Source organism: Tympanuchus pallidicinctus, unplaced genomic scaffold, assembly GCF_026119805.1.
Source record: "Tympanuchus pallidicinctus isolate F22 unplaced genomic scaffold, pur_lepc_1.0 scaffold1, whole genome shotgun sequence".
Lineage (NCBI taxonomy): Eukaryota > Metazoa > Chordata > Aves > Galliformes > Phasianidae > Tympanuchus > Tympanuchus pallidicinctus.
In genome coordinates this window covers 55,249,566-55,272,647 of record NW_026294618.1, presented here as the reverse complement: position 1 = coordinate 55,272,647, position 23,082 = coordinate 55,249,566, and the positions used below count along the sequence as shown (strand labels likewise).

Here is a 23,082-nt window from a genome sequence, read left to right as displayed (position 1 = left end):
GACAAGTGCGAAGTCCTATACCAGGGGAGGAATAACCACATGCATCAGTACAGGTTAGGGGATGACCTGCTAGAAGGGAATTCTGCAGAGAAGAATCTGGGTGTTCTGGTGGACAACACCCACCAGGTCTTGTGCGACCTGGTGTAGGCAACCCGCTTTGGCAGGGGGGTTGGACTTGTGATCTCTGGAGGTCCCTTCCAACCCCTACAATTCTGTGGGAGTCCTGGGGAGGGATGCACAGTGGCAGCATTAGTGGCTGTAACAGGTTGGCCATGAGCCACCAGTGTGCCCTTGTGGCCAAGAAGGGCAGTGGTAGCCTGGTGTGCATTAAGAAGTGTGGTCAGTAGGTCAAGGGATCCTCCACCTCTCCTCTGACCTGATGAGGCCACATCTGGAGTACTGAGTCCAGTTCTAGGCTCCCCAGTTCAAAATAGGGAACTTCTAGATAGGGCTGTAAGGATACTTGAAGCATCTTCCTTATGAGGTGACTGGTGACAGGTGACAGGACGAGGGGAAATGGTATCAAGTTGTGCCAGGAGAGCTTTAGTTTGGATATCAGGACATGTTGGACTAGATGATCTCCAAAGGTTCCTTCCAACTCCCACAGTTTTGTTATTCAATGAAAATAACTTTTCTTGATCAAAATGTAGACCTGATGAGACACACCACTAGGTAAAGTTGCATGATGTATTGCCTCACAAAGCACAGGAAAAATGCAACTATCGCTTGGTATTCCCAAAAGATATGAACCATGATCATGATACTCATTACTGATAAGTCTCAGTACCTTTCACTGCATTTACTTTTTTGATAACATTTCTTAATTGTGGAAGTGAATACAAAAGTTTAGCCAAGGATACTGTATGCAATTAATTTAATAGCACTGCAGAATAACAAATCCACTCCTTTAAAACATGATTAATCAATACATCTCTTGAACTGAGAAGAAACCTATACACTCACATGAAACAAAATCTTCCACAAGAGCAAGTTTAAAAGTAGAACATATATCTTCAAGATTGCCATAGTCAAAGGCCTGTTTTGATAAATAAAAAACAAAGATCAGAAGCTACTATTGTGGTCATTAAATGGGGGAAAAAAAAAACCTTTAAAACAATTCCCTGAGAATCAAGATTCAGCAACAACTACTAACAGATTTTTTTTTCTGTTACGGTGCAAAAGATTACAGCATGTTCTCTCCATTCAGAGATCAAACGGGAAGAGTAAAAGCCACAGATTTTTTTACTTTGCACATCTTCTGGATTCATCCATTTTTCAGGAGTATTAAATCTCAGCAACGTTCAGCACAGAAGCTAACCTACACAGGAAGAGAAGTGAAGGCTGTTAGAAAAAGTTTTAATCCATGTGTTGAGTGTGCATGATCAGAACGGGTGTTGTTTCTCTCCTTGTGTTCATTTGTATAAATCTGACTTTTTAACCAATAAGTTACGGCAGTATTCTGGAAATACCCACCCCTAACAGAGACAAGCGTAAAGAATACATAGTCACCACCAAAATATACCACTCACTCAAGTAACTTGCAGTCTAAGCAGAAAAAAAGAGATAGAGCAGAAAAGTGGAATAACTGTAAAGGCTGAATAATAAATAGTAATACCTAGCACGAGATTTATGGCCCATGATATTACTGAAAGCTCTATATAGCATAGCTTTACGGATGCATCATTCCTCAGCACACAGAATTAAAGTGCAGTAAACATGGAATTTGGTACAGCTATTTGGTACAAAAGGAAATCTACTTTGTTTTGTATTTCATTCATCTTAAGACAATGGCAATCCAGGGTCAGTTTGCACTGACCCAGAAAAACTTACGATGATCCAAATTTTTCACCTTGTGAAAGGGAGTTTCTTTCTGTCTTGTCCTAGCACTGAGTCAGTATATCCATACTGCCCTGTGGCTGCCTGCTAGCTCCCAGGCTCATTCTGCAAGATAGCACAATAATTCTTTCCTCACAATTCCTGAGTCTTAGTTCTGCTGAATTCTTTCTTTCATTTCTTCATCCAGCAGGGCTGGCAGTGCCTGCCATTGCTTGATTTATGAGTGGTGCAACCCAGAAGCATATAGCATTCATTAACAGAAGACTATAAAAACCTGTCCAAAGGCCTAGGCCCTGCAATTTTTTAATGATGAAGTCTGATGATATGGGGTAGCAGCAGAAATGAGACAGTTTTAAAAAGGTTTAGGGAAAAAAAAAAAAAAAAAAAAAAAAAAAAGAGGGGTGTGAATGGCTTGCACGAAACCAAGTCAAGCGACTTGGGTTTGAAGGGATCTTAAAGACCATCTGGTTCCAGCCCTCCCGCCAAAATTGCACCACACAAATTGAGGAGTCAAAGTGGGCACAGAAACTAGTCAGTTCATAGCTACTACAGCTATAAAATGTTGGGCACATTCTTGCATGTCTGATAATAGCTTGGCTACCCTGGAACTGCTGTGCTTATGCCATGCAGTTAATCCACATGTACGTAGGTTCAATTGGTCTGGATATCAGCTCTCGCTTTGGCCAGACTGTGGGAGGTCCAGAAATGCTGAATGTATGGCCACACTGCTATCTCTTGAAAAAAACTCTTTTAGTGAAAGTAAAAGATAAGTCTAATAGAAGAGATGGTTATAATATCTCTAAATCTTGAAGATTGTGATCCAATTAGGGTTGTTTATAATTCATTTTTTCCTAAGTGTTTTCTCTGTTTCTCTAGAGTATTATTCTGCGTGACTTCATTAACTGTTCTACTCAAAGAGATCCAAGGGAAAAATGTATGAAAATAATCTTTACCATCTCTGTGAAGCAGCAATCAAAAAGGTTAAAGGAATGAGTTGGCTATAAACTATGACATTTACTGTCTATCGAGAGCATTCATCATATTGCACAAGATAATGCAATGTGAGTCACAGCAAAACAATTCAATACAAATGGATCTCAGGGATACAAGCCTCAGGTTGACATTAGAGTACTTGATAGTGGAAAAGACTCTTTTTTTTCTATAGTGACAATATCCAAAGGCACTGCCAGCTACTTTTATTCTTTATAAGGATCAAGAAGATTCTGGCCTCTGCTTGCATCATTAACCAGACAAATCACAAAATTTTGTTGGTAGTTCTGAAGACATCAGTTCATATCTGCTTCTGTCACTCCTTAGCCATTCAGTAGCTGTTGAACATTTTGCTGATCCAAGTACTACTAGTAAGGTAGAACAAGTCTACAAGCTCAAGAGCAGAACATTTCAGTTCAGGCTTTTACTTGAAAAGGAGACACAAAGATTAGTGACACAATTGACAGTTTAGCACAAGTCTGATTGTAGATGATGACAAAAAGGTTCCCAGTGTGTCAGATCTTCAGTTTCTCTCTAGACAGCAGCTGCCAGACACGATGGAGTGTAGATCTTGACAAGTTCATCCCACGCACAGTCTACCACCTGTAAAGCAAACAAAATCTACTTAGTGTCGTGTTGACAAAAAACAGATGGAACTTAGAAGAAATTAACACATATTGTTGCGTTGATGTTGGTTTGTATTCTGTTTTACAATGCTTCAAAATTAGGTAACAAGGCAATGGCTCTCTTTTTTTCTTTTTCTCCTTTAAAAAAAAGAAAAAAAAAAATTGTCTTAACTTCAGTAAAGTGCGCAGAGGTTTACACTTGCCTATTTTTCATACTTTGCATGAGAAAAGCATGGAAAACTTGGAGTTTGAAGTGATTGTTTCATGTAAGCTAAGGCAGTGTAACAATAGGACAAAGGATGGACATACACATTTACAAGCTATGTGACATCTTTTCATAGGCTTTTACAGTTCTTTTACCAAGACATCTCAGCACTTCATGATATAATGTGACCAGCTTTCTCATACTTGCATGCAGGAATAGTTATTACAGATATATTTTTGAATGGAGAGTTAAGGAACCAAGAAATAAAGGCCAAACAAAGACACAGGATGACACAGGATGTTTCTTGAAGAATGGAGACTGTTCTGTCTCACTCTAACGAGCTGAGAGCACTGTATTTTCTGTTGAGAAAAGAGTTGTCTGTTTGCTGAGTATTGAGTACTGGTGATGAAAGACATGTCAAAGACCATGGTGGGAGGAGGAAGTTTACTTCAAGCACTACATAAACCACCCTAGTCTGATGAGGAAGTGATGCCACTTATGCCAACTGCCTTTTACAAACACAGCAACTGATTTCAATGTAACTGAAAATATTCTGAATCGCAAGCCCCAAGCTCTTCTTTAGGTGCAAGTTAGAAACTAAAATTACAAACAAGGAGATTAACCTAATTCTACAAAACTAGATTCAAATAAGTTATGAGATTCCACAGAAGTAGACTATAGAATGCTTTAGTTTGATAATGATTAGGATAATGCACCTGAGAGTCTGTAATAAAGTGAAAGGGTTAACCACACTGTTACTCAAGTAACATAATGTATATTCACAGAAGATTGCAGGGGATAACGACTAAGGCAAAAGAAAGTAGGAAAAGGAGAGCTAAATAGTTTATGAGCCCTACAGATGTGTACCAGTGAATCTGGCTGGATCCATCTCAAATTATTTTTATAAAGTCTTTTCCAGTTGAGATTACAAAGGATACAGTATTGTACCCTGTACACAACAAGTTCCTTTCTGCTTCAGATTCCAATTCCTGTTCTCTTCTAGAGCCAGAATAAACAGCTGCATATGAAAAATTTGGAAATCCAACTTCAATATTTGATTTTATGCTATAATTAGCCCATTTTGTGTTTACTATACTGCACTATTATTCATTTCCATTGCTTCCTTAGCTGCTTCTACTTAGTTATTTGAAGTGTTTTCCATATACATCTAAACGTACCAAAAAATCTCTCAAAAACGTTTGTCTATTCATACAACATAATAGAGCTTTGTATGGTTCTACTGCATTGCAGTCCCTCCAGTCATGCAAAAAAAAAAAAAAAAAAGAGAAAATCTGAGTCTCCCACTAAAGAAGCTATGCAGAAATTGTCAATCACAAAAAATACAGTGTTTAATATTCTCCAGAGCTCTGGATCAATATTTGTATTTCCATTATACTTTTCACTTTCATGCAGAAACAAGATAACATTTGGAAAAAGCCCATGGGAATTCCCACCTGCTACCAATATAATTAGCATCCTGAAGCAGCCTCTGAACAAATATAGCTACAGAACCATTTAATCTAGCAACACTCAAAATAAACACGGGGATTAGAAGTGGGTTTTAAAAGGATTGCTTGCAGTAATTTGTCCAACTCATTGACTTAAAGGTAGAACATGAAAGATGTAGAGGTAACCAACTAAAAGAAGGAAAATAAAGCTGCAACAAATAGTGCTGTGTCAAGTTAGAATCACAGAATCACCAAGGTTGGAAAAGGCCTAAAAGATCATCCAGTTCACCTATTCCCAATAGCTCCCACTAAACCATGTCCCTCAACACAACATCCAGCCTTTCCTTGAACACCCCCAGGCTCGGTGACTCCACCACCTCCCTGGGCAGTCCATTCCAGTGCCTGACCACCCTTTCTGAAAAGTAATACTTCCTAAAAGTTCTCCTGTAGAGCAGTCACTTTATAGTGAAAGACCGATATCAGAAACCTCAATGAGCACACACATAAGGAACAACAAACAGGTATACATGCCAAATTGTGACACAATGGTTGGAACAACACTAGCAAGAGCAACTGCATTCATATTTCTCCATAATACTTTCTCCAAGATACTGTTAAGACTGTAAGAGAAAGGTGACAACTGGAAGTTAAGTGTAATGGCAAATGTTAATCTACAGACAGCTGCTACACGCACCATTGTCACTGTCTCAAATACAAATCACTAAAAAAGAAATGTCAGATACAGATAAGTGAATGTTTAATGCAGTTACTGCATCAGGTTACCAAATGTCTTTTTGTTTCATTTTGACTGTTTTTCTTACAAAGACCTGTCTTACACACCGTTCTTATGACTGTTGTATGCCTTTCCTAAGAGGGAAACAGCATATTGAACAAGTACTTTAAAAGTTTTTAGGAATGTCACTTCTCAAATTGCATGTGAATATGTTTTAATACGTTTTAGTGTTTTAAAGCACGTTAGCCTTTCTTTTCTTCTTTTTAAAATAAGTGCTACTTTAATCAAATATTAAAAAGCAGCAGGAATTCACACTGGGAGGAAGGCTGACCCAGCACACCACAGTAAATAAGGATGCAGAAAAAAATTGTTAACTTCCTTTATATTTTTTTCATATTTCAATCACAGAATGGCCAGGGTTGGAAGGGGCCTCAAGGATCATGAATGTCCAACCCCCTTGCCTCATGCAGAACCACCAACCTCCACTTTTAAGACCAGACCAGGCTGCCCAGGGCCCCATCTATTTAGACTGGAACACCTCCAGGGATGCAGCATCCACAACCTCTCTGGGCAGCCTGTTCCAGCATCTCACCACTCTCTGGAAAGAATTTTCCCCAACATCCAACCTAAATCTCCCCTCCCTCAATTTAAAACCATTTCCCCTTGTCCTGCAGTTATCAACCCTTTCAAAGAGTTGATTCCCCTCCTGTTTGTAGGCTCCCTTTAGGTACTGAAAGGCTGCAATGTGGTCACCCCACAGCCTTGTTTTCTCTAGGCTGAACAAGCCCAGCTCCCTCAGCCTGTCTTCATAGCGGAGGGGCTCCAGTCTATCAACCAGATGATGTTACCAACACATGGAGAAAATGTTTCTGTGATAAGATGAAGGACAAAGGAAAATTTTAACTGAAACATTATCTGCATAGCCAGCAATTCCTCATCACCTGGAACATGAAGGTTTGTCCTTCAGTGAAAATGTCTTCTTCACTTCTTCACTTGGAGACAGATTTCACTTACAGATTGAAACAAATCTCACTGCTTTCTGTATTTAGAGGATGTGTGATTGACTTCTCTCAATTTTTTTTTTTTTTTTTTTGAAGTTGATATGCAAACAGAGTAAAACACAGTTTACTTCAGTTGCAAAGAACTGTATAAATTATAATTTCCTTATACTTTGGACTCCCTATGTCATTATTATTTTTATGCAGACTGAATTGTTCTAGTAGGAGTATAATACAGTTCTACTATAGCAACATTTATTTATCAGAAATTGCACAGAAAAGGAAAATAGCAACAGCTTAGTTACAAAAAGGAATGTTCTACTTACACTGACTGTTAAATTACATCAAGAAATAATACAAATGAAAAAAGTGTTCTAAAATTGGTAATTTTTCTGCTGGTTGTCAATTGTTACTAAAGCTTTGTGGGATAAAAGCAGTCTAACAAAACGGTATAACTGCTTGTCTCTTACCCTTTTATTTCAATAGCAAAACTGCTGTACTAGCATATGTGCTGGGGGTATTGTTTTGTTATTGCCGCAACATAAATGCCATGCCAACTTATCTGCCAGTAGAGATTTAAGCATGTCTATCGCAAGCATAAAAACAAAATGGGCATCACTACACTTCCCTTTATGTAAAGCCAAAGGCAAGCAAACCAACCCAAGCCTGGAGTTGTCATAGGAAGCTGACTGCCTGACTAGAAAATCATAGTTTAAATGAAACAGCTATCCTGTATTTTATTGAAATGTTCCTTGTCTCAGAGTATAACAATTTTTTCCCACCAACTGATTTAATATTGATATCCATTAATTTACCAAAGACATTTCCATTGACTTACTAACTGATTTACTTCCTTGACAGCCCTCTGTTTCCTATTCATCACAATCATCTTGTTTTGCAATAGACTTAGACCTTTTCCAGCTCCTGAGGACAATCCATTCAGTCTGGTGCAATTATCTGGTTGACATTCTGCTTCTTCGCTATTCAGAAGGAGCAAGAAAAGAAGAGAAATCTCTCAAGTCAGTAGCTTTCCCCCCCCCCCCAATGTTTGAATCCATAATAAAACCCCAGGCCCTAATCTAGATGAAATACATTCAAAAGAACAACTAAAAACTGAGTTCAGTTCAGTTGTCCTTCTATTAAAGGAGTTTGAAGAAAGTACAGCTTTCTCCATACTAACATTTTCATTCTTTTTAATGGGCAAATCCAGAAGTACCTTGGTGCCACTCAGCTTCCTGAGAGCTTGTAATAAATCAGGATAATGCACAAATGTGTCTGATAATGACTCCTTTCTCTTTTCAGCTTTTCTCCATCCCACCCCCTTTTCAAATGAAACAGATAAGACCCGTCTTTCTTCTGTAAGAAGCGATATCAGAAAAAAATATTCAGTTCTTCTCTTCCATTAAGGTTGTGTCCCCTTTCCTCTTTTAGTTTCTTATCTTCTGTGACTTTTTATATAGAATTAAACAGTCTATTTATATCATTATTGTATATTTTTAATAGTTCCGAACACCCTCTGTATGTATGCAAGATGGAGATTAGTTAGGTTTGCTTTCAGAGGTGATCACTCTTCATATTCCATTTCCAGACCAGAACAATCTAGGCCTTAGTTGTCCATTCACATATAATATGAAAAACACAAGTAGAAAACATTTCTGTTTTAGCACTTTTTTAGTACTTTTTTTTCCTTTGGAGTGGGGCCTTTAAAAAAAAAAAAAAAAGAATAGGCAGACCTCCTCCCTCACCAAAACGATTTGGTTAAGTGCATAATGGACCATGCATGAAGTAAAATCTACTCAATACCTATTTTGTACTAGCAAATCTGGACTACTGGTACAGCCTTTTGTTTGGCCAAAAGATGTCAGGGATGAGCTGCACATGATGTCTACCTTCACACAAGAACAAAGTAATGCAGCCTGCAAATTTAAACCTTTTGTTTTGAATTTCCAGTGACAGATTTCTCTGATGCGCTTCTGGAAATAACACATAATGATTTAATTGTTATTTCCAATAAAGACATCATTAAACCCTTGACCAGAAGTTCTTACAAAGAAGAGCTATTTCAGATACTGCGTAAGAAATCTATTTATTTCTTAGGGAGATAAAAGATTTAGGGGGCATTGTTTTTCAGATTGCAAAGATGTATCACATTTCACCAATTTAAAAATGAGGCAGCTATCTCAACATCTTAGTTGCTCCAACATGGGCAACAGGAAGATAACGTGTTGGTCACACTGTGCTTTTCTAAATGCAAGTCTTCTGAATGTGTTTTTCAAGAGTAAGACGTAAAGCAAATTGAGGCACAAGTTGCAGGTTAGAAAAGCCTTGGAATTTCTACAGCAGTGGTAGCAGTTCCTCTGTACCTATACAAAGGGAAAGACATCTCCTGAGTCTTTGACCAGTAAATACAATCTTAAGTTTAGTAGAAGATACTCTGGAACCTGCTTTTCCCCATTGGTGCCTCAGCGGCCCCAAAAACCAGATTAAATGCAGTGAAACTGTGTTTTCCTAATTATCACATCCAATCTTCATGCTGGACATAATCACAGATACTGATAAGGCAAAGTGTTTTCAGTGACAGCTGAAAAATCCCGTTGTCTTCCACTGAGTTTCACTAGAGCAATTCACTGGGAGACTCAAACAATTGTTGATTATGCAGACATAAAGCAAAATCCATGGACTACAAATGAGGTTTTCAGAGTAGAAATTGTTTTTAGGCAAGTGAAATACAGCAGACAACCAACACGTGTATTGAGATGCTTCACATCTCTTTTCAGTACATCAGAATCAGTTACTTTTTCCTCTCAGTAGACTGACACTGCAGCTTCTACAGCACTCTGACGCCTGGCAGCAACTTTTCCAAACACCCTAAGATGAGACTTCTCTTGACAATGACTAAGAGTGACCATTGTTCATAAATGATTAACTTTGACTTATACAGTGAAAGTATAACAGTTTGCAGAGGACGTATTGCAATAGTCACCAGAAATAAATGTCACCTCTCTTTTCTCCTCCTCCACTTGTTTAAAGGTGTTCACTTTGGTTTCATGATAACATTTGCATTTGGTTAAATCTGATCTTTCCACGCAAAAATCCACTCTGAAGCTAAGTAAAAGCAGAGCTGCTGTAGAATCTTTTAATCTCAAAGGATCTCTAACAGCATAACTTCAGTAACATCCCAGAGAAGGTCCATAGGGAGAGATTAAAAAGCAGTAGAGATAGTGATACAATTACAGCAGCGTGATAGCTACAACAGCTGAGTGAAACCTATTGGTTCTCTAGTAATTAAGCGTAGCAGATAAGAGCAAATGAGCAAAAGCAAGGTTTTTACTTTTCTATACATTCCCACAAGAAGTACTTTTATATGAAACATCCACTATTTCTGGGGCTGTCAAGGGTGCATGACTAATGAACAGCAAAACAGAGAGCAAAACAGCCTCACTATGGATATGTCCTGCCTTTCCATTTGCTCCTCTCTCCTGCCAATTCTACTTGTTGTGCTTGTACAGCTAATGTGGTACACTGCACGAACTACACATAGAAAACAGGTCGCAGAACAAGTTTGTACACCAGAACTTGACAGATGATCAAAAATTTCTCTAAAAAAACTGCACGATCTTAGAACTAGGTTTGATTTACCTTCACAGTTTGGCTACATCTCCCTGCAACTACTGAGAAACATCAGGTTTTTATATTTTAGTGATATTGATGCTATATGAAAGCTCACAATGCCTTCAGCACAGCAATATTTCATTGGATCAACCGACTGTTGCTGCAAAGCAAATATCTTCCCTTGGTTCTAATGGCCTCTGGGTACATGGAAAGAGCATAGACTGGTACGGGCACAAAATACAGGTGGCATCCCACTGTTTTAGAGAGAAGAAAGAAGAAATTTCAAGAAGCTGAGCCACAAAGAATAGTGCAGAAGAGAGCACAAAACTGATTTCACAGGTACTGTAGTGGTATCAGCACCAACTCCATATTATTATAATGTGTGTGCTGCCATATCTCACATCACCGTCTCCAGTGCAACAGAGCAAAACTTCAGCCATGCCATTTGTTATGGTGATACATCCTGGAATCCCAGGCACACTCCCAAGAGAAATAAGATAAACCAGTTTTATGTGAGCTAATCTACTCTGGGAGAATATTTACAAATGGAGGTACAGCCATACAGAGGGCTAGAGGAAACAATTTTGCCTCCCAAACCATGTTGACACAAACAGCTTTTTAGATGACGAGCTGCCCATTTGTAGTATAATTACTACCCAAACACACACAACCACAGTTAAAAAAAAAAAAAACCTCACGATTATTACTTGTGTTGTTCACAAGTTATACTAAAACCTAGACTTCAACACACATTCTCATGAAATGGTGCAGAACACTTTCAATTTCCAAGAGGAACATCTCACTATTGCACATCATGAAAATCCTGTTCTGATTTGGCGCGTCACTGATGTCTAACACCCTCTTCACATGCCAAGAATTTTAGGTCATTGTACCACTTACCACCACTTCTACTGAAGTCCATATTCTCGTAATTTATAAATGTCACTGTTCACAGAGTATAGAGGAATGGAAAGATTCCTCTCTTGCTCTAATTAAACTCTCAGTGTCACTCTCAATAGCAAGGCAAAAAGGCTGGCTCAATGGGAAGCAATAATGTACTTTCCACTATTTATGTGAGCCTATTGGAGTTCAGAGCAGACTCAAAATGTAGGCTGAGAAAGACTTTCAGACAACTTTCAGGCTTCTCTCATGTTTGTTTCAAGCAAAATACAGCTTTACAACAGAAAGGGTTGGGGTTTTTGTTCCATTATTCTTTATGTACTTACTGAAATAAATTCAGAATCTGGACAACAAGAAGTGAATATTCACAGGAGCTGTACTTTTTATCTGTCACTGATGGATAGCCTAAAAAACTTACAAAATTCATAATTACCACACCACATTCAACCTGCAGAAGTTGTTTTGTTTTGTTGTTTTGTTTTAAATATAAAAAGGACTGCTTTCAAAGAAAGCTGCACAAATACTAAACGAAGTTACGTTAACATCTACAACTCTGCAAGTAAGCACAGCAAAACCCCAGTGAGGACTGGACCTAAGGAGGTACTTCGTTTTCAGTCATCAGAATACTAAAGAATAATATACAGGGAAAGTACATATCAGGAGAGAAGTCAGAAATCTGATGAAGTACAGAATATCATTCCTATATATGTCTAGCACTATCAGCCTCTAGAGAGGAATAATACAAAGCTGATTATCATTTTCATTATTCTCCATATACCTCCTATGCCTGTTTAGTTTGCTAAACTATGGAAGTTCATAGTCTGAAACTGTTATAAACATGACACGAACAGTGAAAGCAACAAGAAAGCAAAAAAGCAACCTTCTTGATTATATAAAGGCAAAGCTTTCAACAAAAGCTTTCTTTATGCAGAGGCAGATACTTCCAAAATAGGTATTAGAATACTAATTAAGCACCAAAGAATTTTCTGTTTCATCTAGCTAATACTTATCTTCATTATCTGGTATCCCTTCTTCACCAGCAAATCTCACCCTGACAGGTTGCCTCCCCTTAGCAGGACACTATACAAAAACTCCTTGCCTGCACAGACCTGCCTGTGGATTCTGCTCAAAGCTCAGTCAGTTCCACAGGAATGCCTTGCAAATCCTAAATTGGATCCTTCATCACAGTATCTATTTTGAACACTTTTCCAAGACTACAGACTGAGTTTTTCTTGACGTGTAAAAGATACTTCAAAAATACTGAAATTCATTGGGAAGAGCCAAGGAAAATATCATCTGGGTAGACAGCATTAAGAGCAAAAGCAAAGGTTAATGACCAGAATGGTATACTTAATTTGACTGTAAGTTAATAGCTTCTCCATTGCATGGAGGAACAAAGCAATTCTGATCTCAAATCGGAACTCCTTCTGACGCATACAGTGAAAATCACAAATCATATTAATGCATGAAGAACAGGTATTGGGACTCATTATCAGTTCTTGATAGAGAACAGTCACGAGAGCAACCTACATACTGGAAGCAGCAGTATAACTTAGGCAAATAGTCTTTGCTGGATCAACGTAGATGTCAGGGAAAAGCTTCAAGGGTTCAGATTGTTCAGTAAGCATTCACTCTTGATCTGGTAGTTACACTTCAATTCTATTAAAGATTATTATTAATTTTTTTTTTTTTTAAGCAGTGTTTACATTGCCAATTGCTGTGATATCCAATCATCACAATACACTAAATCAACTCAGCAGAAAAAGCAGAGGAATATTAAAGCTGTTGCAGATGCCAAATTTCTGTCTGGAAGGCACATTGGCATGAATTGTACATGGAGTTGGATTTACAGGCTGGTACTTTCACATTAAGTCCAACACAAGACTTACAGAATTTCTGCATGGAAAAAACCATCTAGATGCACTAATGCCCTAATGTAGATAGGTATACATATCATCATTTTCCTTTTTCCAACACACCAGTGCAGGTGCAGCTGTTTGCTTTGAATTCATTATCATCAATGAGCTTTGTTCCAAGAAGGCTGTGCCATACATTGCAGTTACAAAAGAAAGAATGTCCTTTCAGCAGGAACTCAGTTTGACAGATGTATCGCACAAAAAGACAACGTATTTAGCCAGACAGTCAAAAACATCATCCACTGTAACACTCGGGGCTCTTTCCAACAGGCTTAGAACCAAGATGCAATCACATCCTCAGTACAAAGGAAGAAAACCCTTTTTGTCATCTCATTCAGACCCATTGCAAAAGCCACACCAACTTTGTGGAAAGTTGAGCTGGCTCAGGATGCTGTGAGGTAGCAATCTAAGGCCCTAAAGCACTAAGCTATGCTTCCTGCTCCCCCGGCCCCAATTCAGACAGAATCATATCTATGCACTCTCTTGGGATAAAGCTTTAATTCCTGGCAACTGACCTTTACACTAGTCTTTCCCTGCCCCAATGAAAAACAACCTGAAACTTGGGATTTATATTCAGCCTTATAAATTCCCCTGCATTGTTCACAGCACAGTCTCATTAATAGCTACCACAGCACCCCTGAGGCAGCAGAATGAAGGGAACAAGCAGTCTGGCATAAAGCTCTTCAAGCCTGCACCAATGCCAAGAATGAATCCACACACATTAAGCTAAGTATTGTGCCAAACTGACATTTTACTCCCATGTTATTTTGTCAGCAGCAGAAATTAGGATGGTTTCATTTTGTCCAATCAGAATTTCATCTCAAATGAAAGAAGTCATTTTCATCTAAGACATAAATCGAATTTCACTTTGAATTAGAAAAGAACCTAGATGCAAATAACACCTGAGGCACAGTTAACAAAGTTGCATTAACTTCGGTGTTAAAACCATATGCTTTAAAGTAAATGATGAACTTTATTTTCAGTTTTCTTCTGTCTTTCTTGCTGGAGGGAAAAACAACAACAACAACAACAACAACAACAACAACAAATTCATACTACATATAACAACTCTCTGTTTATAAAACAGAAATATTTGCAGAGAGAGAATCCTACTACCACCAGTACACAAAGAGATGCCCTTGTCAAAATGGGTCCCACTCATTCAGATTGATAACAAGGATTTACAGTTCTGAATATATGTTGAACCTCCTACAGTACTCGACAAACCAGATTCAGAGATCAAATGTGACACTAGCAATACTAAACTTGACTTTTCAAACAGATGGAACAAATCCCCATGTCTTTGCTTGGTATCTAAGACCATTCACCTTTACTCTTCCTTCCAAAATAAAACCATCTCATTTCCCATGAGCTTGCTGTGGCTTTCTGTTACTTGATTTGACAGTCCTGTCAGTTTTGTCCTCTTTTCCAGCTCAACACAAGTAACTGCTTTATAAATAAATATGCACCTAAGGAGGAGTTTACTTGATAAGCATTCAGCCAGATTCACTTCCAAAAGCTTTCTGTGATCTGATGGCTGTTATTCAGGATCTGAGTGCTGCAGTCCAGCCTTGACAGAACTGGCTATAATAGGCGAGTGAAAGGTAAATTTGTCACATTTCTTACCTGGCCACATTTGTGAAGGCTTAAATCTAGTCCACATGTAAACTCAGTATGATGCTCGACTGTTTCCAGCAAAGGGTTAGGCTTGGAAAAGTCCCAGAATCTATATCGAAAGGGAGGGTGGGAGGAAGAAAAAAAAGAAAAAGAAAAAGAAAAATCAAACAAACCACAATTAAAGTAATTGAAAGGCCATTTAAAAAATATAATTTGAGATATTGACAAATCTGTTGCTGCCAGGATATTTAAAAGAGCAAATTCATCCACTTAGGAAACATAACTAATCATACTCCTGCAAAGCCATCTGCTGATTTGCATAAATTAAACCTCACTGGGTAAAACCATCTTTGTCTCTTGTTGCTGAAAGTGAGATCAAAATTGGCACCAATGACCAGCACTTGGGACATTACTAAAACAGAAAAAAATGTAGGATAGAATATTCTCATCATATTTCTTGATAGCTGGATAATTGCATCCCTGTAAGATATCAGTTCAAATTATGATTTTTCTTAATTTTTGGTATCATTCAGTACAAGATGTTTATTTATGGAAAACTACACGTTCGTGTATGACATCAGCCATTCTTTGTCTCTAATTTGAGACTGTGCTTCTGAGAAACATTATAATTCAATAACACATTTGTACTACAAAGATCAGTGGCACTACGCAGTTAACACCAGTCTAATGATGGCACAAAAGAAATATTTGTTTTGGGGGGGTTTTTTGGATTATATGGTATTTCTTAGAAAAGTCCACAAGCTGCAGAGCACTGCACATTCTAGAGGGTGGTCGCTGGAACCAGGTTTTCTAGTCTGAATTTTCTGACGGTGGTCAATCAGATGCTTTATTTCTTTGCTAACAATCACAGAGTCTCATTGTGTTACTCTGATTGGGGAGAGTGAAAATAATTAATAAGAATGATTCGTTATCAGACCAACTACACTGAGTGCTCTTTATGTTCAAACCAATTCAGGCAAAATAACAAACACTGGAGCCAGCAAGGTCAGTTTGTTTAATACGTAAATGTTATTTCCTTAATAAATGACCAAAGAGGTATCAGTACAATGGCTGTGTCATAGCAACAATCCTCTTAACTTTTTCCTAGTACCTGAGATCTAGGATAAACAACCTACTTTGCAAGAGAGAAGGGCAAAAAGCCCATCTCAGCATTTTCATCCTCATCCGTTTGTTCATAAGAAGGTAAAGAAAGGTCAAAAAAGGTACAGTTTTAGGATTGAAAACCACTGATGACAATTTCATGGTGGCTCTGATAATTTACTGCAGTATGAAGTGAAAAATGCTATCTGTAGTCCAGCTTTCAATACTAGCGTGTTCTGCTCACTCTTTGATCCCCGATTTGTCTTTTTTCTTTTAATGGAAAGATGCACTTTCAGTTAAAAAAAGAAAACAACATATATTTAGATGCTGCCATTGTTAAAGATTCATTACATTAAGATTTTAGTTACCAATGTTTAATATTTATACAAACAGACCTGTATATTAGAAAAAATTAAAAAGAAAATACATACACAAATATCCCCTTGCGGTATTCTTCAACAATGTTATAATGCTATAAAAAACAGCAGAAATTTGTTTTGCTAGAAGAAAGATATTATCTCACTTATGAGGTTGCATCATTTGGTGAGTAACTCCTGTGGTCAACATTTTCCTAACTTAAAGAGAAATTCTACCTCATAACACTGTTTTAAAAGAAAGCTAGCACATGCAGGCAGTGAATTTATGAACTGCACGAACATCACATTTATTAATATTTGTTATAATATTTAGCATAAAATTGTAATTCTTGTCTTAATACCAAAAGAAAGCACTGGAAAGAAAAGATATGCTTAACACCGCTCTATGAGTGATTCTGACTTCCACGGTCGTAATAAAGTTAAATCATAATTGAAAAGTTACAATCAGTTTTGAAGTAGGTTAATTTCACCAGATGTAATGCTTGAGGCTCTGATTACCACCAGCAACTTTGCTACCAATGAAACTTCTTAGAACACTACGTGAGTTTCCATCAACTGAGGCATTGAAATTAACATGTTCTACTGCAGAGGTTTCAGTTTCATGCTAGAAATATGCCAGCGATCAGTATTTCAACTATCTGGAAGATAATTTTTAGTTGGGAAAAAAGAAAAACGGGGAAAAAAAAAAAAGAGCAATGGAGCAAAGCAAAACACTTTCTCAGCTTGAAGGAAAAACAAAAACAAAAAAAAGGACAAGTGACTGAAGTAAAAAATACAAAAATAAAACATAAAGGTTTTTTGTGAGCAGCATTATTCCTGAAGTTCTGAAGACTTCTTTGTGATCCACGTCATTGAACTTGCACTTGATGGGCAGGTAGAGTCTGTAGTTCACCTTAAAGCTTCTTTCAGATTTGCTATCTAGTGCAGAATAAACTTTCAACAAAAACTTGCCTCTTTACCCCATAGGCAACATTCTGTGAACACATTTCAAGATCTGGCTTGATACCAGCTTAATGAAGTTCTTCAATTTATCAGATCATCTGTTTAGATTTGGGTGAGCACTGTCTGTGCCTAATGCAACAGGATCTTTTTATACTGAAGAGATTCCAAATATATAAAATTATGATTCCGGTAAGAGATGACACTGAAGTTCTTTCAAACTGAATTTTGATAGAGATAAGGCTTAAAAACATGCATGCAGATCTTAATAAGTCCTGGAAATGTTCCTGTACTTTGCACATTTCCGGGCATTTTAATGATTCATTTGTTTTAAAACTGATTTTTTGAATTAACATGCCTAGTTGTTTTGTGGGTTTTTTTTTCCTTTGAGTTCTTCCAAAGAGTAAGGAGTTTGTCTTGATGAAGGATCTATAAGACAGAGGACTAAATACATATCCTTATACTTCAGTACCAAGAAATCTACCACACCTTTTATTTTCTCAGTTACCAGCATAAAGTTGGCATGGGAACTAGTTTTCAATAGCTTGTGCACACAAGCAATCACAATTTTTAAAGGACTGCCATGCCATACTGTTCTACAGATTACTACAAAATGAGGCTAAAAACCAACAATTCTTAAGTACTACGGAATATAAAATTAATGCCATGCACTGGAATCTGAACTTCTCTTACCTATTTATGTATTTGTCAAGTATTTTTCTTGTTAAATTGAAACATGCATAGTCCTGCACGTACACAGTCATGCCCCCACATGTGTATGCATGTGCAAGTCCATACATGCCAGTATGCATGCATGTATGTGTATGTAGGGAGTATTGTGCATCCATTCAAACTCAGAACACTCCTCAGAGAACTCTACCTCTTACTCCTTCTTGCAAATGACAGTAAACTAATGTGGTAGAGGTACATCACAATATTATACTCTTTAGGAGAGACATTCCCAGAATACTGCAGTGACAAGTTTCCCCCATTATACATAATATTTTACTTGTGCTGCATTTTTCAAAGACTTCCACATACCGTTCACTCATGCTAAAACCATGATTTGTAGGAACTAATGATTTTAGAAAACTCCTAAATAATTATATTTCATTTCTACATCTCTGATCCTGTCTCTCTGGTCACAGCAATTAATTGTTTGGACAGAAGAATTATGCCAAGAGTAAAACATGGCATTCTGTGAAAATGTCTCCCCTCTCTGCATTTACAGGCACCATGGTATATGAGATAGAAGTTCTCCCCATCTTTGCTGAAAGCTTCGTAAACTGAATGTCAGAGCTAAAAATGCACTACATTTTGCATGAAGCAAAGCTAGACCTTACATGAAGTGCATCAGTGCCAAACCTGAAGGATATACAGTTGGTGTCAAAAAGGGGAAGAGCAATGGGATGCATTAAAATCACTTAAATGCATTGACCATTCATTATGGTGATTATCAATCATACTGTTCAGACAAGGCCACTGGAAAAAAAAAACAAAAAACAAACAAAAAAAAAATCATCACTTTTTATTTTGGACTCTGAAGCCTTTTGAGAAACCATACGTGGCAAACCAGCTGGCACTGAGTCGGTAGAGGATGCTAAAGAAGATCACATAAATAAACCTCCACAGACTGCTGTGCAGTATCGTATGACAAGTAAACTGTAGACATAAATAAAATTAGGCATTTTATATAAGACAGAATGCTGATGCAGCAGTCTGTAAGGTTATATACGTACAGACAACACAGCACTTAGACCGTCAGTCTCCTGGCAGCAGCCACACAACAGAGGATTTCACTGGCCAGGCACTACCCCTTATTACACTAAGCAAGAGAATAACAATTAATGTAAACTTAGGAAGAGGCTCTCAAGAACCTTTGTCCTTAGCAGCTCACCATACTGGAATGTGGCAAAGGATAAAGGATCCTCAGGAAAGAGAGGCTATGATGGTGGCAATGTCCCACTAAATCTCTACCATCCCCTAAGAGGCTACAGCTGTGCAGCTGCACATAGACTTCCTATTACCCATTTGCTTCCTCTGTTGCATACAGGTATCAGTCTGCTTTCAGAGGGCAACTTAGAAAGCCTCTAACATAATGCTGTTCTGCACACACTTCTCTGATCCTCACACCTTCACTTCTCTTCAGGTTACAGTCACTCCCTCCTAACATTTCTCTACTTCAAAGCCCTCCTCACTAAGTTATCAAGTCCGTTAGCATACATGTTCTCCTTGCCCTACTTTATCAGATGGATCTTATTCCTGCCTTGAAGCATCCATAGCTCAAAAGAAGGCCCCATGGTGAAAAAAAAAAAACAACAAAACCCGTCACTTCAATGATTCCTGGTGTGGGGTTTTACAAACAATAATTATTTTCTATTTTAAAACCAAAATTGCTTCACAATCTAAGACTGACACAATAGACATTGTGTGCCTATAGGCAAAAAGTAATAATCAAATATAACTTCAGGAATTCAGAAATAAATTGGTTTAGAAATTTCCTTTTCCAAACCAACATGCAATACCTGATTTGTACATATTTGAATATATGTAAGTGAACACTGAGTCTTAATCACTTATTTTAGATTAAAGCCTATGGTGTCCTGTACTCATAAAGTATGTTATATCTAGGACAGCATAAAATGCAAGCTTTTGCATTAATAATTCACAAAATGAGATATAGAAATAACACAAGCTATACAACTGCATATGGAATTGAGGTTTGCTTTCTCATCAAAGAGAATTTGGAACCGGTGAAGTTGTCCATCTATCCTACAAACAGGTGCAACATCCGCCTACAATATGTGATCTTTCTTGTACACCAGGTACACCAACCTATACATACTAGGCATTTTTAAACATCTTGTCAGTGAAAGAAAGTTTTCTCCCCTGCTAGTATTTCTAATAAACTTATCAATGGGTTTCAACATGGTTCCACTTGTTAAGAAACAGAAAGAAGCAGCTAATTTGTATTAAAGCAGTCAGCTGTACTATAAAACACTCACCAATTCTTACTAGTTTTACTGGGTAGCCAAGGGAACTTGCTGAAGTACCATCTAAACAACTTCAGCATACATACTGAGGAACGATACTAAAATTCCTTAGATACTGGTAGAATCAAAAAAATTCATTATAAAAGCTTCAATAAAAATAAATCACAGAAACATACAAAACACATTCACCCTAGAGGTTGTTACCTTCCTATCAGAGACTGCCACAGTTGGATACAACTGTGTGCAGCAGAATGATGTGAAAAGGCCTACAGAAAGCATCTGTCAGTGCAGAAAGGAGTGACTGACATAGTTTTTAAGGAAAGAGCCCATATATTTTCAACATATCTTACGATGAGAGAAAACATCTAGGAGCAACATTAACTGCACTTCACTATGTCTGTGCTAGAATTATTTTCTATTGGAAGCAAAATTAAGAAGGATTATTTATTCTATGCAATAAAAAAAATATTACTGTACCTCACAGTAAAATCATAGGAGCAGGAAGCCAATAAAGTTGCATGGAATGGCGAAAACTGTAAGAAGACAAAACAGAACAACTTTTAAAGCAAAAAATCATGAGCAGATACAGACTTACAGCAATTAGAAAGTTACCAAAGTTTAGCTATTTAAGCTGCCTTTGTAGATATGCATGATGCTGCAACTATACAGATTATGTCAATAAATTTCCCCACCGTGCTTTTAATTACAGGCATTGTTTTGTGAGATTGTGGTTCGAGTTTCTTTCATTACAGCACTTCTAAGTAACCCTGCTGTAAAGTTAAGAAGTTTTAGAACAGTCATAAACACTCACATTCTGCTTTTGGCTGACAACCTAAGTATCAGCTCACTAAGCACAGAAAGCTTTACAAAAGCTGTGTAATTTCAAAAGTTAGGCTTAAGCTATTGCCACAACTGCCAGGAGAGCAATGCACGTTGTTACATGCAGGATATCACTTGCTCAGGATTGTTAGGTACAGCCACAAAAAACAGTCTGTGTTTGTATTTGCACACTGAAAAGGACCCAAGATTTATTTTGGGGAAAGGAACAAGAGAAGAAAGAATAAAGAAAAGATATGTAGGAACAATTAAGAGAAAGGAGAATTTCTGTGCTAATTATACAATCATCTCCTGATAACTACAGCACTGAAGCAATCAGCATGTCAATCTGTAGTGATGCTCTGAGTTCAGCAGCTAACAGGTGAATTCAGGATGGTGTGCCTTACAAACCAAGTTGTGTTATATTTAACACAATTGATCAGCCTTTTCTCAGCCAAGAACAAGGGAGCACATGAACTTAATAGGCAAGTACTTAAAGAACACCTTGGCTAAGCTGTAAAATTCTGCTAAGGACTTGCTTGTTTTTGAATATCAAGTTCATAGTAGCAAGTTTCCCACATTCCCCCATTGCAGCTTTGTTCAAATGTTTTCAGAAGAAGCAAAAACATCTTTTCAAAGCTGAAAAGTTTTGCCACTGACCTTAAATATCCTACTCACTTTCAGGGATGGGATTTTCAACAAGAGCAGCCAGCAGAGCCAGCCTGCTGCACAGCTCTCTAATTGCTAGTGCCAGCACAGCATAGGGGGAAAGGAAATCTTAGTTTGGGTAGCATCCTGGTGTCTCTCATTCTAGCCAGCTGGTGAGACACACCACACAACCATGGATACACTGTACCACCTCTAAATGTCAGCCTACCTTCTTAGATCTTACACCCACAGAGGCCGCGTTTAACTCCCAGGGACAGCTATAAAAGCCTGCTAAGATAGATGAGAAGTCACACATTCCCACATACCTCTTCCTTACACAAGTACACATACACAGCCACTCCACTGCCTCCTTCAAACCATTTAAGGAATTATTCTCAAAGTTCTACTGCTAGCCAGCTCCTAAGAATCACTGAAAGATACCTCAGGAAACAGGGAGAATTATGAGCAAAATGGAAACTTACCTAAGAATACAAAAATACCCTACTTGGTCAGGCCAGCAGTCTTCTAGCCCAGTGTTTTGACTTCAATAAAGGCAATAGAAAATGCTATATAGTAAGAGACTGAGAATTCAGTCACCAGTCATCTATTTCTTCCATACAATATTTCTAGCTGCTAGAAGATTATTATCAGAGAATCATAGAATCACTGCAGTTAGAGGAGACCCTTAGAGATCATCTGGTCTATCCCCACTGCTCAGTGCAGGGTCAACTAAAGCTAAAGGCTGCATCCAATTGGATTAATATCTCTAAGGGCGGAGACCTGTTTGTGCAACTCCAAAGTAGAATAAATGATTAAATTCTTATGCTTAAATGGAATTTTCTATATTTCAGTTTGTGCCCCATGCCTTCTACCCTCTCATTAGATCCCACTGAAGAGAGGGCTAATTGCAGAGGTCTATCACCTGATGTGTTAAAGTACTTACACCTGTTTGTAATATTTGAAAGCTCTTCAATCTCCTAGACATGAAAAAAAGTCTTTCAGTGCTCAACTGAACAATTTCCAAGAACTCTACCATCTAAAATCTTCAACATGTTTTTTTCCCTAGTTTTTAGATCACGTATAATAATATTGCTTAAAGTGTATGCTTAAAGTGTAACGATTCAAGGATAGGCAACAGTGAATAAAGTGCAACTTACTTTCACTCTTCTGACAGCATAGGTATGACCAAGGAGGACGAACACTGGCTGCCGGACATTTCGCAAATCCCAGCCTTTCAAACTGCAGTCAACTGCACCAGTTACCAGCAAGTTCTGATAATTCCACACAACACAGATGTATTAGGACAACTTAAATATCAAATTGCAAA

The 23,082-nt window shown here is 37.8% G+C and overlaps 1 protein-coding gene across 1 annotated transcript in view; it reads right to left on the bottom strand.

Moving 5' to 3' along the window:
• Window positions 1–857: 857 nt before the first annotated feature.
• The window catches only part of PEX7 (peroxisomal biogenesis factor 7), a 36,400-nt gene continuing 14,175 nt past the window's right edge, over window positions 858–23,082 (bottom strand). Inside the window, exons 7-10 of the mRNA XM_052674876.1 lie at window positions 22,913–23,026; window positions 20,769–20,824; window positions 14,891–14,990; window positions 858–3,429 (exon numbers count right to left, since the gene is read on the bottom strand). Coding sequence (XP_052530836.1) covers window positions 3,361–3,429; window positions 14,891–14,990; window positions 20,769–20,824; window positions 22,913–23,026 — 339 coding nt within the window. The 3' untranslated portion in view covers window positions 858–3,360. The remainder of the gene's footprint in view (window positions 3,430–14,890; window positions 14,991–20,768; window positions 20,825–22,912; window positions 23,027–23,082) is intronic.